Here is a 14,788-nt window from a genome sequence, read left to right on the forward strand (position 1 = left end):
ACTAATACTAAATAGATCCCAGTGAGAACACGCGGTACCCTTACCGGGGAGTTCATGAAAGTAGTAAGCCTCAATGACTCCCTCGCTACACCAGTCCTCAAACTGCTTGACTTGTACTTTTGTCTATGGCAATGCTACGTCGTCAAATCGGCCGAGAAAATACGACTCGAGGAGGAGCAGCGACAGCTTCAAGCGTCAAATGACTTGCTAGCAAGCGATAGCGATGTCCTTCTACAGCTCTGGAATGTGCAAGCTTCAGTATTGCGGGAACGCAAGCGAGCCGTTCAGGCTCTTTGTAATGGTCTTGTTTCAGCCTTGGAAGCGAGCGATCTTCAAGCCTACTCTGTCGATGAGCCTGAGCCTTGGTAAAGTCTCCATGTGGTAGAGCATTTATGGGCAGAAAGAATGACATTTGATTTTCCGCTATCTATTTCTGTTTTCTCTAAGGAGAGTTAAGGCTTATACTCCTGGTGAATTTTCCTTGGGTTGGTGACGGGTACCAACGTGCACGCTGTTGATACGTTCAACGCATTCGATAACTTAGCATCTAGCTATAAATTCCCCTAGTTTGTTCTGATTCTGTGTAATAAGAGAGGAATAAAATAACTGCTCAGCCTCCAGCTTTCCATTCCTCCCAGCCCACGTTAAATCTTTATACACTTGGGTATTTTCGTCTTATAACAGAAATGAACGAACTGAACAACAATGGTCTGTACCCATTGCCTTGATAATACCTTGCACTAACATTACTAGACTACGATTTGGATCTCGACCTTCACGCTATCTGGCATGAATCTTCTGGCATACCGACACCGCCTCCCTGTCTCGCTACTGATCCCAGTGATCTGTGGCAGGATTTCCTTGGCAAAGACGATCCTGCAGAATACGAAACTCAAGGGTTTTCCTTTATCGAATGCCTTTTCTACCCCACCCTCGACAGTCTGTCCGGCTTCAAGTGGACAGGTCCAGATCCTCTGTCCAACTCTACTCGGGCTTGCGACATTTTCCTCCACATGTCAGCGCTCCTTTTCCCTAAAGAGGTGCAGTGGATAGAATTTCGATTTGTGCGATTTGACCGGGTATCTGGTGAGGCAATAGGAGAGGACCTGTTCTTTCTGCCGCGGGTTGAAACAGCCCTGGGAAATCTGTGCCGGTTTCGCAGTTAGTTGCTAGACACAATCACCTGGCATGCTGTCCATGAAACAGGGACTAGCTTCCGACTGTCCCTTTGGCCTCGTACGGAATCTCTACCGTATGCGAGTCTCTCGCCACATTCTCTGTTGACTAGGCTTCCCCCGACGCTATCCCTGGACCCATGTCTTTTTGTACATAATATATCGAGTAATTACGAGCGAGATTAATCTGAATCAAGCGGGATTGTTCGTATACTCATTTCATTAAAGACCACGATAATTAATAATGACTATTTGGTGCCCTTCTTGTTAAAAGTCTCGGGAATATATAGCCTGCTTTGCATGCGGTGTAATTTCCCTAGCACTCCGTCGCCGCTTGTAGTATTTCTTGTAGTATTTCTATGTTGCCAATATAGGACAGGGCAACCCGAAATAGGCAATTCCTTACTCTTCTCTTGCGATGTCCGTCAGCCCTGCCAAATTGGCATTGTAGGGGTAGTTCCAGTCATCGAGTAGGCTAATCAGCCGTTCCCGAGATGATTCCAGTGCCTGCTCAAAAAAGCGCAGTCGAGCTAGCTTCTTCTTGTGGTAAAGCTGGAGACCGTCCCTCTCTTTCCTCAGGGACGCACCAGCCTCCTTCAAGATCTGGTTGCTCTGCTCTAGCTTCTGTCCATCAATGTGCTTGGACACGCACGACTCCCATAGGCGTCGATAGAGTCCAACAAGTCGGGCTGCTGGAAAGGCAAACTTGGGATCGTCGCGTTCGAGGTCTGCTAGCACATTCAGGATGGGTTGAAAGGGCTCGGTCGCCAAGGTATGTCTTGTTTCTTCTTCGTGTTGCGAAGGGGAGGGCTGCGATGGTTAGCCAAAGCATTTGAAGCCGAGTCATTTTACTTACCATTGGAGGAACATTATCAGAAGTTTCCTGATTATTGTCCTTATCACTAAGGCTTGGCAATTCATCGGGCTGCTGTTCTCCTTTTTCCTGGTCTGGCGAGCTATTCGCGGCATCCATGTTTTCCGCAGGAGAAATTCAAGACCTGGGGAATACTGTTTCCATCAGGCCTTGGTGTGATCTTATAGACTATGCAAATATGGTGACTATGCACTTGATTTTACGATCACCGAGGTTAGGTTGGTCAATCAACGCAGACAGCTTTTGAATGAATTTGTTTTTAATTTTTGTGGGTGGTTAGGAGTGAATTTGATAGAAGGGATAGTTATCAATGGGTTGATGGGGAAACTAATAAAGCCTCAATATGGTAAGGGCAAGATTGAACGCTCATTGGGGAAACATACTTCAACCGGACATCTCTTCACTTTCGTTGAAAGTCTCAGAAATCGATAAACAGAACATTGTAAAACTCATAGTAACAAAAAAAAAAGAAGTTCGAAAAAATAAAACGGAAAAAAGGCTTGACTAATGTCTCCTCAAAGTCGCAAGTTCGAAATTGAGTGTTCACAATATGTGGCCAAGCTTCAACGGTTGACGGGTCGAGCACCCGCACATCCTACCGTGACCTTTTCTGCAGTCTAGATGGACAGACCCACACAGCTCAACACAACCAACACAACACTAAAGCGAGGCCAGGCGAAAAAGACCACGATTGCTAGTGATGAATTTGTAGGTGCTTGTCGGTGATTCAACGTTGGGTCGCTCACAGATGAGGTGATCAGGACAAGAAATACGGGCGTGTCATTGCGGATTGAATATCTCCCACGAAGCCTCAACTTAAGAGGGCCGTGAAGGTTTCAACAGTCAGCCAACGTTTCTTGACCGACTCAGCATCCCTAGTCTCTCTCGCTGAGCATCTAAAGGCAAAAGCAGCTGCCGCTGGAAATAATTGCGGTGAAAAGGAGACACGGGTTTCAACAGGCCTCAATTAGGAGGTGTCTCAACTCTTCCTACCAAGCAGAGCACTTGAGAAACAGGATGAGCCGAGAAACCTATAAATACGTCTTCTACCCCCGGGCAACTTGCTCTACAATTTATTCACATTTGACCACCCAGAGTCAAGCAGGCCTTGTCTGAGGCACTTGATAAGTTCTTTCCCTTTGACCCAGTACTGAAATTCGTACTGTACTAACATTTGTACAGTAGAATACAACATGAACCAGCAAGCCATACGGTGCCTGTGGAAGATATTGTTCTCAGCAAATCCACTTTACAGCCAGCCAATCAAAGAGACAAGACTTGGGCTGGCTGGTCCAAACGTCTATGCGAAGATGTGTGATGTCTCTCCGCCTCAGCCGACTGAGCTGATCTAGTACAGCCCTGCGTGTATTCCCAAGGCAAGAGCGCGAATATCCACGCCGCAGGTATGTGAATCTTAGCCTGACCTGTCTAAAGGTCTACTAATCCTGAAGAGGAGATCTAGAACCGAGGACAATCGACCACAATGCACAAGCGCAAGGACCGCAGCTCTTGTCGTCTCTTCATCCCTAGTCTTTGCCAACAGAACATGTAAGTCATGGAGTAACTTACCGATCTACAAGCTAATGATGACAGTGAACCATTGACATCGCACCAGAGTGGCCCCGAGGATAAAGCACCCCATTAGTGCTATATAAAGCCATAGCCTATTATACACCAGACCTTGTCCCGTCGCTTCATACCACACAGCATACCCTAGGTAAAGTATATAACTCCAAGGAGCGGGCCAATAACAGGGTGCGAACATCCGATTGCGAAATTCGCCGTATAGAAGCTTGAAACGTCCATTCTTCCCGTTGAGGTAAGTGATTTATCGCGCCTTCTGCTGCACTATATCCAGTTATTTGTGCAATATTTTGCGCTCCACAACACGAACACCCTTGCTGATATTCATGCCATTGTAGATAGGAGCAGCCCATCGCCACCCGTGAAACATACTTGTGAGGAGACCTTTTATCCCGGGTCGGAGATAAGACCTACGACGCGTGCTCTATCGCGTCTTCCCCCTTCGACCTCACCGCCTTCACACCATGATGGTGGGGTGGGATGTTCGCCGTCCGTATCGCGAGGTCTTATCCCATTACGACTGTACAATTTCTTGTCACAGGTGGGTTCGTCGCGCGCCTTTGGGGCTCAGAAGTTGCCCGGTGCATCCGGCGCGGCTTCTTCGAAGTGATAGCCGGAGAGATAGCCGGAGAGTGCGACAAACTGGATACAACATCATATCAACATGGCATGAATGGTGACTGCATTGCTGAAGACGATTGTAAGTGATCTTCGTCGGTAAGATATGACCACGAAGCTAATTGATCGTCTCGTTCCAAGCAAAAATTCTGCGATCTTTATGAACTGGTAAGTCATAACCACTCGTCCTGGTGGTTCAAGCCTTGCTGAATCGGATTGTACAATAGGGGGTACCGTCATGTTCCCGTTACTCGAGTCGAAGCGCGCAAGTGCATTGTCTGCTAGGGCTCCCCGATACCGATGCGATCCCATGCTCTATCATCCCGACATGACCATTGGTGACATCGATGATGAGCCAATGTAAAGTTCCGATCGCGTTTACCTTCGCCCTTCTCTCTCAAGTCGACTCTGTACATCAGGTCATATGCTGATGTGTCTACGCGATACATACGCCAAATTGTAATGGCTTATACCACCTGTGTCTTTCCGCATTCCAACACCATGAAAGAATAGCCCTCGTGAATTGGATTACTGGCGTCCAATGAGTGGCCCCGCGTTGTTCTCGGATGGCCTCTGGCGTGTTTTAAAGCCGAATATTTCCCACAGGCGCCGGGAAATAACGATGTTTCGTCTTGCTTAATGGTAGAGGAGCCCTACCTTTGCCGTTGGCCATGTTGTTAGTCCAAATCCACGTGCAAGGAGAAGGCGAGGCAAAACTCCCTTCGTTTCTGACCTACAGACTAATTTCGGTACCAGCTACGAACTGAGAAGACAACGCCGTTTATACCGAGACACAGTTGAGCCAACTAAAGAGCCAAAAATGCCGTCCGACACTGTCCCACCTCGTACTTCGTGTTGCTCAGGCGTTCGACATATACGAACGAGCGGAAATGAACCAAGCGGAAATATACGGAGCTTCATCAAGTCGGAGTCAGAAATGTCTCCTTGGAACAGGTGCTTGGTAGATTTGGATCCCAAGCACCCATTTCTCTGTCAAAGCCCAATAAATATTTACAAAGTCGTATATGCTTTGGATGTCACTGAAACTGCAGGTCACCAAGCTGCCCGCCTGTCTCTGTCTATTGATGTCGTTTTCTAACCTATCGCGCAAGCAGCTCCTGCCAGGGACCTCGTCGGATTCTGTCCTCCAGCGTCGGCATCCTTTCAGCATTAAGTATATATTTGTCAAACTCACCACGCCCTGGACGACATTTGGCAGATCATTGTTCAAGCAGATCCTTTGTGAAGATGAGTCTCAGTCTGTAACAACACCACCCAGAGCCATCCTGCTGCGTTCTATCGGCAGCAGAGCAAGCTTGATCGCATGAACCCGGGTACTACGCCCCAGAAAGCAACGACCGGCGGTTCGGACGCAGTACTGGATATTGATACATGGGGTACGGCTGGCAATATGAATTCTAGTTACCAACGGGGGGATTACTTACAATGTTGCGGCGAGTCCCAAATGTAGGAGCCGATCGGATATACTTGGTTGGTTTTCTTTGTTGCGAATCCATTATCACACTCGCGATGGTTTTAGGATATAACCATCCTACAGTAGAGTAGGCTTGAGTGACTTGCCATCGCCAACTGAAGCTCTGACTTCGACTACGCAAGGCAGAGCAGAGTCTATCGCATCAATGATGTTTAGTTGGGCCACAAATGATATTTCGAGCGGCTCCTCATCGAATGCTTCGACACCTGGTAGGTCTGATCTCGAGCGTATGTATTGCCTATTCATAGTTGACCAACGGAGGGCAGTCTGGTATTTGCTTTCGACCAGCTCAATCGAAGTAGGGGCTGTATGCAAATCCACCGAGTGATCAGTACGGCACTAGAAATAGATGGCTTGCTAGATAGATCAATACAAATTGATTCATCTATCATGTGGATGAGATGGCAAGAAAACCTCCGTGCTACGTCTGGGGGTATTGATCGACCTCGACACGGCCCATGAGGCCCATGGATTCGCAATAAGTTACTTCCACCTGCCTATGGGCGGGAATGGCGTTGGTTGGGCCATGAGCCGCTTGTCAACAAGCCCTCCACGCACGCATTTACTTTACAATGTTTTAGCCACGTACAGGTCCCACAATACTACGTGTTCGGATTAGTTGGGTAGAAGGATATATAACGGACGAGATGGATTGAACCAAGCTTGTCAAAGCAGCGGACTGTTGAGTCTAGTCTGAATGAAACTTGGAAGTGCGAACTGAAATAAATAGAAATAGTGATGCGAGTACAATGTGTGTAAATATATATATGACGACAAAAAATGTTGAACCTACAAATCCACTCACATCATACTGTCTACTAGTCTCACCAATAAATTTATCATAAAAGCAACATATATAATAAATCATATAACAGGATACAACGTTATTAGGATCGATTACCAACTATACCAGTGGTTACGGCGGTAGGTGACAGTGATAGACGTAAATAACCGATTAATCCAGAAGTTGGAGTTGAACCCCCTATTCAGGAATCTTACATAATCTGAGGGTGGCATGGTCTAGACGTTGACCACCTCCTTCACCGCCCGACCATTCACCACCACGCTCAGTCACCACACACATCTACACTCACATCAACACTCACATCAACACCAACGGTTCAACACTAACGGTTAAACACCACAAGCATTTCAAGACAACACTCATCTCTGTTTGCCTACATCTGAATGAAAGATGCCAATTCCTATTGTATCGAGGAAGTTATTGGATCACAAGCTACCAAGGGAAAAGAATGTGAAATACGTCATTTGATAATGAAGACGCTTCAGTTGTTAGTTTATGATTTTGGCTGTTGAATTGGCGAAGATCTAACTAGGGCTCCTTCTATGTATCCGATGATGACCCTTCGGAACAATGAACAGACGATGAAGATGTTGCGCAGGTCTTTGCTTCTTCGGGTACTCTTGAATACTCGAATACTGGTCCCTAGCACCACGAAGAGGTGCCTGCACGGGCTAGAGGGTCTTTTTGTCGCAGATGTCCCTGCGGAGACTCTTGTTGTCGCAGATGTCCCTGCGGAGACTCTTGTTGTCGCAGATGTCCCTGCGGAGACTCTTGGTTTCGCAGATGTCCCTGCGGAGACTCTTGGTTTCGCAGATGTCCCTGCGGAGACTCTTGTTTTCGCAGATGTCCCTGCGGAGACTCTTGTTGTCGCAGATGTCCCTGCGAGACGCTTTGTTGACGCAGGACCTAGGCTGCGGAGAACTTGGTAATGCAGCGGTCTCCTGCAGAGAACTTGTTAACGCAGCGGTCTCCTGCGGGTCTCACTTGTCATCACAGCGTCCCCCTGCGGAGTTCACTTGGTAACGCAGCGCCCCCCCTGCGAGGATTGTTGTTCACGCAGACCTATCCTGCGAAGCACCTTTTTACACTCGCGGGGCTCGTGGCAGCGAGGGAGCGCAAGTCTTACATCACTGGGCTCGTGGCAGCGACAGCCGTGGTCACGGAGACTCTCAAGCCCGCAGGCAAGAGAGGGACACCATGACACAACGGAGTGTGAGGACCGAAGTCCTGATTTTTTTTGGGCTGGGAATCGGGCTCCTTTTATATTTTTTCGGCTACGTCTCTACCAAGGAACCAGTTGCGCAGTTGGTAGCGAGAGTCACCGTCTCGTTAATAAGCGTTGAAGCGATTTCAACGACGTTGAAGGGGTGTTTGGAGACTTTGTGGCCTACAGAGCCAAGTCTCGACCTGGCCTACTTCCTCTCAAAATTGTGCGTTGAGTGTGGTGAACCACTTTCATCAACTGTTGAAAAGAAAGCAACGCCGCAAAAGTAACATTCGTACCCATCACCGAATTTGCAATTAAATCGCTCAACGCGCTTGCATTCTACATGTCCCCATTTTAACCACGGTTACCATTTCTTAATGAGGGTTGAAGTGCTTCGACAGATGCCGAAATAATGGGCTGCAGACTTTGTGGTCGACGGAAACGCTGAGCTGTACCTGGGGTTGGCCGGATGACATTTTGGTCTCACTAGAATCAACCCTTCATCTCTAGGCTCGCGCCGCTGACTTTCATTTCTACTCGCAGCTGACTTATGTTGTCTTTACTAAAATCTCTACTCCCTGGGCGCGTAGGCCTTGGCATACTTGCAATCTCAGGATGAAGATTGTCTTTCTTTGGCATGATAGCCAAAAAGGGCCCAGACCTTTGAAAAGCTCAGACAAGAAACTGGGTCTAGTTTCCAGGACAACCATGTGAACTGATGCAACCAAGGCCCACGAGCTAGGTTCTCGAGATCGCCACCCCCTCGCAAGATTGCAACGCTACTATTACACTGATGAGACACTGGAGACGAAAAGCACCCGACCGGCCAATCAAACACCACGCGTGAATTTAGACAGACGCAGGTAGGGTTCTGCGATGCAGATCTCAGCGACGACCCAGGGGACAGTAGATCAGGGAGGCTCTATTTATGGAGAGAAAATGGAAACAATTGCAAAGGTCCAGACACGATCCACAAGCCCAAAGTTGGCCGCTGTCAGGGTCCGATGGAACGGGGGGTTGTTGCCTAGGCGGTACTGCTGGGGCAGGTGAGTATTTGGAATAACACGCAGACTTTGGCGACACAATGATAGGCTACAACCCGATCCGTGGTTGTGTTCTTGGTCGCAGTCATGAGAAGGTAAGTTCCCCTGTCAAGTGGCAAGCTGAACTTTGCCTATCTGGTCTGTAGAACGTTCTAGAAGCTACGTATCTTCTCCTACAATAAGCCTTTCTCCGATGGTTATTGCTCTCTTTGGACCATAACAACACTTCCTCTCCATCTCTTCAAATCTACCGCTATTTCAATAACTCTAGCAGACGGCTTGTAAAGAACTATGCCAATTATGGACAAACCACATGAGCTTAAATAAAATGCCTCCGTTTTACTAAAACCGATTGGCCCCGGACAATATTTCGATGTGGGCCGGCCATCCTACGGCCCTAAACCTTATTTCAATCGATCTGCACATCTTGATCAAGATGCTGAATTTAAAGAAAGTCTCTCATAAGATATTGGCCTTACCGCAGTGAATTTATCCTACATACCAGCCGACGAAGATTGTAGTGATTCTGCTCTAGTTCTCTTTTCTTTTGGGCTGCAAGGCTTAATCACGAGCATCCCAGAAGGTAGGTGGGAAAACTCCCAGACTTGAATTCTTCATTACAACCGCATTCTCTCACCGAGTGGGCATTTCCATGGTTCATCCAAACGAGCTCTCGAAATGATTTGCGGTCCCGCTATTGATCGGCAGTCCCGCTCGTGGTTCCGTGGTCTGTGTCGAACTTTGATTTCCTTGTGACTTGGGCGTGGGTCAAAAGCAAATCGGATTCACTCCATAGATCACTCTGTTTTCGACCACCGATTCAATCAAACCAAATCATCCATATTCTCTTGAGCTAACAAGGTTCCAGATACTTTCAGTCCCAGGGTCTCCTTGCTACCCTGTCCTATCTCCCTATGGGAACGCGCATAGTATCATGAATCCTTATACACTGTCCGCAGTATTTTACAGCCACATGGACCATTCCCCTGGTCTAGAATGACAAGGATGAAACTGTGTAGCTGGGCCTGCTCAGAGGCACCACAATCATGCTCGAATGTTCACCTTTGACTTTGGAACTTCCTCACCACTGTTGTAATTCCAATCGAGTTCCTGGCAGTGTACTATGATCGTAAATGATAAGCAGCAAGAACAGTCTCAGTACATTACAAATGACCAAAATTACACTTTCTTTTCGCTACGGATACTGGTATATGCTAATATTGAGGTGTCCCATTGAGATGCATTAATTGTTTTCTATCTGGATCGTGCTGTTGAAGCGTTATCGGATCCCAGGAGTCGTTCTCAGCATGTTATGACGCTGGAATGTTGAGTGTACCCCGTTTACCATGCAGGGACAAAGAGAGAATGACGAATAACCCTGTCCTTAGTGGTAAAATACCAACCCCCACCCCCCCCCAGGTTTTGACAGCAACAGTTAGCAACAAAAGCGATTTCGGAGCAATTCAGTGATCCAATCTAAAGCATATGCTAAATTTGTTCGAGCTGTGACGATTTTAGGTCCTCCGACATCCTTAATTGGTGATAGACTTGGTTCGGTGGTGAGCGAGGTTTTCACTTTGGCCCGGGTACTTGTACCGCAAAGTCGGGAAAAACAGCTGATTTCCCGTGATTGCTTCCACAAGCACATCTCGTTTCATATCATCGCGAACTCCCGAATGACTGTAGATCTCATTCCCTATATCCTCCAGTGCGTAGCTTGATCTCCGCCCAAGGAAACATAGACTGGGAATTGTTGCTTGTATCCGATAGGAAGGATATTCGAAGACAGCATCATTTTCAAGGCCTCCCCCCTCGAAGACCGCAAGGATACGATATTCATCAGCAGCAATGCCACCTTCAACAAGGTATTCCTCATAGTGGGGCGACTTTCTTGGACCCAGCCCTGTATCGATATATTCAAGCCTGGAAGCAGCTTCCTCCGCACTATACGCGCCTGCCAAACCCTCTACCCATACAGCAATCACAACAATGTCAACTCTTCCTTCATCCTCTAGTATTTTGCGTTGCTGCATGGCCCGCCTCCAAGTGCCGAAGGATAGGAACCGCGTGGGTTTTCGATTCCAAGAGAGATGATCACCAAAGTCTTTCCGTGATGGCGGCCTTTTTTCTCTTTTCCGTGCACATAAGTAGCCTTCTCTGAAGCTTGTGTTGCTACTGCACTCAGCGCGAAAAAGGATAGAGGGTTTTGTGTCGGCTGGTAATGGATCGAGGAACATCTCAATCTAGTATTTGAGACACACTAGAAGCATGCAACTCGAAGCACAGTGAAAAGTGGTGCGCAGTCTGTCCTTGGTGGTTTGGTTGCTGCGAACTGAATAAATGATGGATCATTGCCGCCCAGTGTGCAAGGTCGACCTTTCGGGCAGCTATTGACCACGTGACAGTCTGTATATCCACAAAAATGACAAAGGTTACAACACCATATAACCACCTGGGCAACTATGGTGAGTTCTAGGTATCTACATCCATCTTACAGGTTATACTAGCGGCCACGGAAGAAATTCGGTGCTAAGGTTATATGATACTTGCGACCGTCCATTGCTATGTTCATCGCCAACGTGAATGGTTGCATTACCAGAGAAAATGTAGACATTCACTTCCCTTGGCCTGGAAGTATTGTTGAATATAATGGCGACAGCAAATATCGACCGCAAGAAGGCGAACCGGTATGAACCGAAAATCCTACGTTCGGCCTAATTCCCATCACCGATACAGCCAACACCGGCGAGGCTAATTCCACTACTGAAAATGCCAACTCGATGCCTTGTTCGTGTGGCTGCCAGGGTAGCCAAACTTGTGTAAAGTAAATATTCTGATGAGCAATGGGGTCCTACATCGCAGATATATATAGACGGGAGCGTTCAGACCCATCTAGCTCAATCCAGATCGTCTGTGAAGTGGAAAATTCCAGTCTAATAATATTCACCTCCCTTTGTTGATTACAAACCTGGTTTCAGTATTATAGTTCCAGCGGGGAGCACATCTGCGAGATAATGATAGTATTTTGCCCAGCGGGTATGATTATGTCTCAAATCCAAACAGAAGCAACGCACTCCTTGTGTTACATAGACCCTAGTTAAATAGGCGATAAACGAATGCAAAAAATTGCAAAAAAAATTGACAATACCGATGGGTCATATAAGTAAGAACTGATTATAACAATAGGTCGCAAATTGAGTGTAGTCGAGGGGCTATCCTGAACCTACTATATTTGTTCGCTTGAAGAGCGTTTGCAAACTACCACTATCGGAAGCATACTCCATCTACCAATCTGCGTACCCAGCTTTCCTTATGCACCAATAATATACTGTCTGAACAGCACAGATGGAAAATAGGATCGCGGGTTCCTTCTTGATTTGGTAGGCCTCAAAAAACAGCCGAGCAAAAGCCAATGAGTTTGTCCTTCAGCAACGAGCATAGTAAGATTTGATACCGTGATAGGCAGTCTTGTTGGCTACACTGACCAACAATTTCAACTCTCCCTCGCATGAATCTCGTGTAAACATCTCATTCTGTCACATTAGCCGAGAACATGATGAGACGGAATGAACTTACCTGCAAGATTTCCTCGACGGAGATACTTTCCAGTTGGCAAGGTAAGTTCTGAATCTCCATTTCCCACTCGTATGTACGATTTTTCAACATCAATTTCGTGACAACATCGGCTAGAGCGCATAACTTCATCGTCGCAGGATTCATTTCTGATTCTTTAATTTCGCAGCTATTCTCGACGCCCACTATTGAAAGTCAGTTTGTATCAATTTTCGCAATATCCGCGGATACCTCACTAATCTTGACATCACCAGACTGCGTAAGCAGGATTGTTTCCGGGCCTAGGGTAGCGAGTGCTCGCCCGAGCCCGCGCAGATATTGAATTCCTTCTAGTACCTATTCCAAGTTAATTTCGAATGCACCCGCAAGAGATTTTATTGGCTCACCGGCTTGACAATTCCAACGAGTTCATCGGTGGTGATCGAGCAGCTGGAGGCTAAAATGTGACTGACTGACACTTCCGTTGGTTCCCAAACTAATGTGCATGAAGCATCATGATGGTAACATTCGAGCAATTTTAGGAAGCTTAGATGGGCGACTTGTTCCATCAGTTCTAGGAAACCTGTGGCGGGAGAGAACTGTTTTTCAAGTTGTTGGATATGCACCAACTTCCCTCTTTCCGACTTATTTCGGGCAAATATCAGAGACCGATCTTGGGATGATCCAGCGGCAGGTTCAAAAGCATCCCATGGGTTCTGATTCAGTTGTGTGATCCTTGCGTTCGGGCGACCCGGGTGTGGCTCTATTGAACCAGGTGTGATTACGGCGGTGGCCATTTTCTGTATTGTTGGGGGTTGGATATGCGGAGACGCCGTTGAGTTTGGACTCAGCTGCTCATTGCAGAAGGCCGACTCATCAAGCCACACGGTAGAAGGTCGGCTGTGTTTGGTCTTAGCGCGATTCATAATGCTGTGTTGGCTTCGCGGCGTGAAAAAACATAGCGAGGATGTACAAGGGTCAAAAAACCATTTATAGCTCCAAGATATTATTTTGACACATGACCTTCGTCTTCGCAATGTCAGTCCATTGGTAGCAACATAACGACATTGGATTTTTAAGTGTGGTGGTGAATTGCCGCAATTATAGTAGGTTACAGTGAACCTCTGTTGATCGGGATTTCCACCACCGTCAATTGAAGTGTGGAAAGTTGAGGTGCGGTTGCTCAGCATCATAAAATAGCCTATAATTTTCAGTCTATTCTAACAGGTCTACTTTCAACATGTTCAGATGCTGTTCCCCTTGAATATCCAACATTTTGTTTTCCTTTTTGCTAGAGTCTCGCTGCAGAAAAGGACAACAGGGAATAAATTTTTCCTGGACAGAGACAGATATCGTGAGCTAGCCCTATTCTGCTCCTCCGTGGAGGATGTTGAGCAAATTAAATGGATCGACTTTCATCAATTATTTTGACAACTAGGAGGAGCAGATAGCATAAAGTCAGCCATCGAGTGGTCGATGACCACAACACATTTCCAGACCCTTCAGCCGGTATGGTAGGTCCGATTCGTGTAGGGGCAGGAATATGAGCTGTTGTGATAGCCTCCACCGTACTCCCAGTTGGCAGTGTGAATGTTGGAATTATCAAAGCTAAGGGCAAGGCAGCGTTGTTCCAGGAGGGCGTTCGGGTTGTCTTATGCTTTGAGTGGACGCCATTTCGTCTCCGACACATGGGCCGACAGTAGGGTGGCTCGTAATTATATCACATGCAAAACTCTCGGTACTCGAAATTGTCAACCCATAAACATAGCAATGTCGGTGATGTTGGTTGATCTACGTACTGGTTTTGTGCGAGAGGCACTGTTTCCGGCGTCACGGTAGTCGTTAGGTCTTTGGTAGACATGTCATTTGGCCCAGGCTAGATTTGATTCCTCTATTGGAAAACACCTGTCTCCTAGCTATGTCCCGCTCGGTTTATTAGAGATATTGCGAGGGAATGGGGTTTGCGGAGTGGGGGGCTTCTTACCATACGCACTGGCAAAACAGGCTAATTCCCAAGAGTAGCGCGCTTTGGGTGATCTGTCTGAGGATAGGACTCAGGTATTTGAGTAGAAAGGGGGGCTCACAAAGGCGGTTGGCCTAATATTTATGCTCTCTCATATTTCACTTACACCTTAGCCTTTAAATAAACCATGCTGGCATTAGGATCACCAACTACGCGAAACATCAACGTTAGTTAATAAATAGCTTCAACGGTATCCGGATCATGCGCAATATTATGAATGGTTACTTAACACGTTTGACTACCCAACGTTTCTCAACATGGCTACTTGAACTAAATCTTGTGGCACTCAATTAATGGCATAATTTAAGAGCTTGGTCTGTTAGCACAACTTCCATCATCGTATGTCATGTGCGTACGTAGCTCCCTATGGCTGTCATGTTGAACAGTCTCTTTGACATTTCGGGGAATCACA

At 47.0% G+C, this 14,788-nt stretch overlaps 1 protein-coding gene across 1 annotated transcript; it reads right to left on the bottom strand.

Annotated features, from left to right (window-relative positions):
• Positions 1 to 10,333: 10,333 nt before the first annotated feature.
• Positions 10,334 to 10,834, bottom strand: N7489_004705 (uncharacterized protein; the record flags this gene model as incomplete). The annotated part of the gene is made up of 1 exon (XM_056710457.1): positions 10,334 to 10,834. The coding sequence occupies one exon, from the start codon at positions 10,832 to 10,834 to the stop codon at positions 10,334 to 10,336; it is 501 nt and encodes a 166-aa protein (XP_056568878.1).
• Between the last annotated feature and the right edge of the window lie 3,954 nt (positions 10,835 to 14,788).

Source organism: Penicillium chrysogenum (assembly GCF_028827035.1).
Source record: "Penicillium chrysogenum strain IBT 35668 chromosome Unknown utg000002l_segment0_segment0, whole genome shotgun sequence".
Classification (NCBI taxonomy): Eukaryota; Fungi; Ascomycota; class Eurotiomycetes; order Eurotiales; family Aspergillaceae; genus Penicillium; species Penicillium chrysogenum.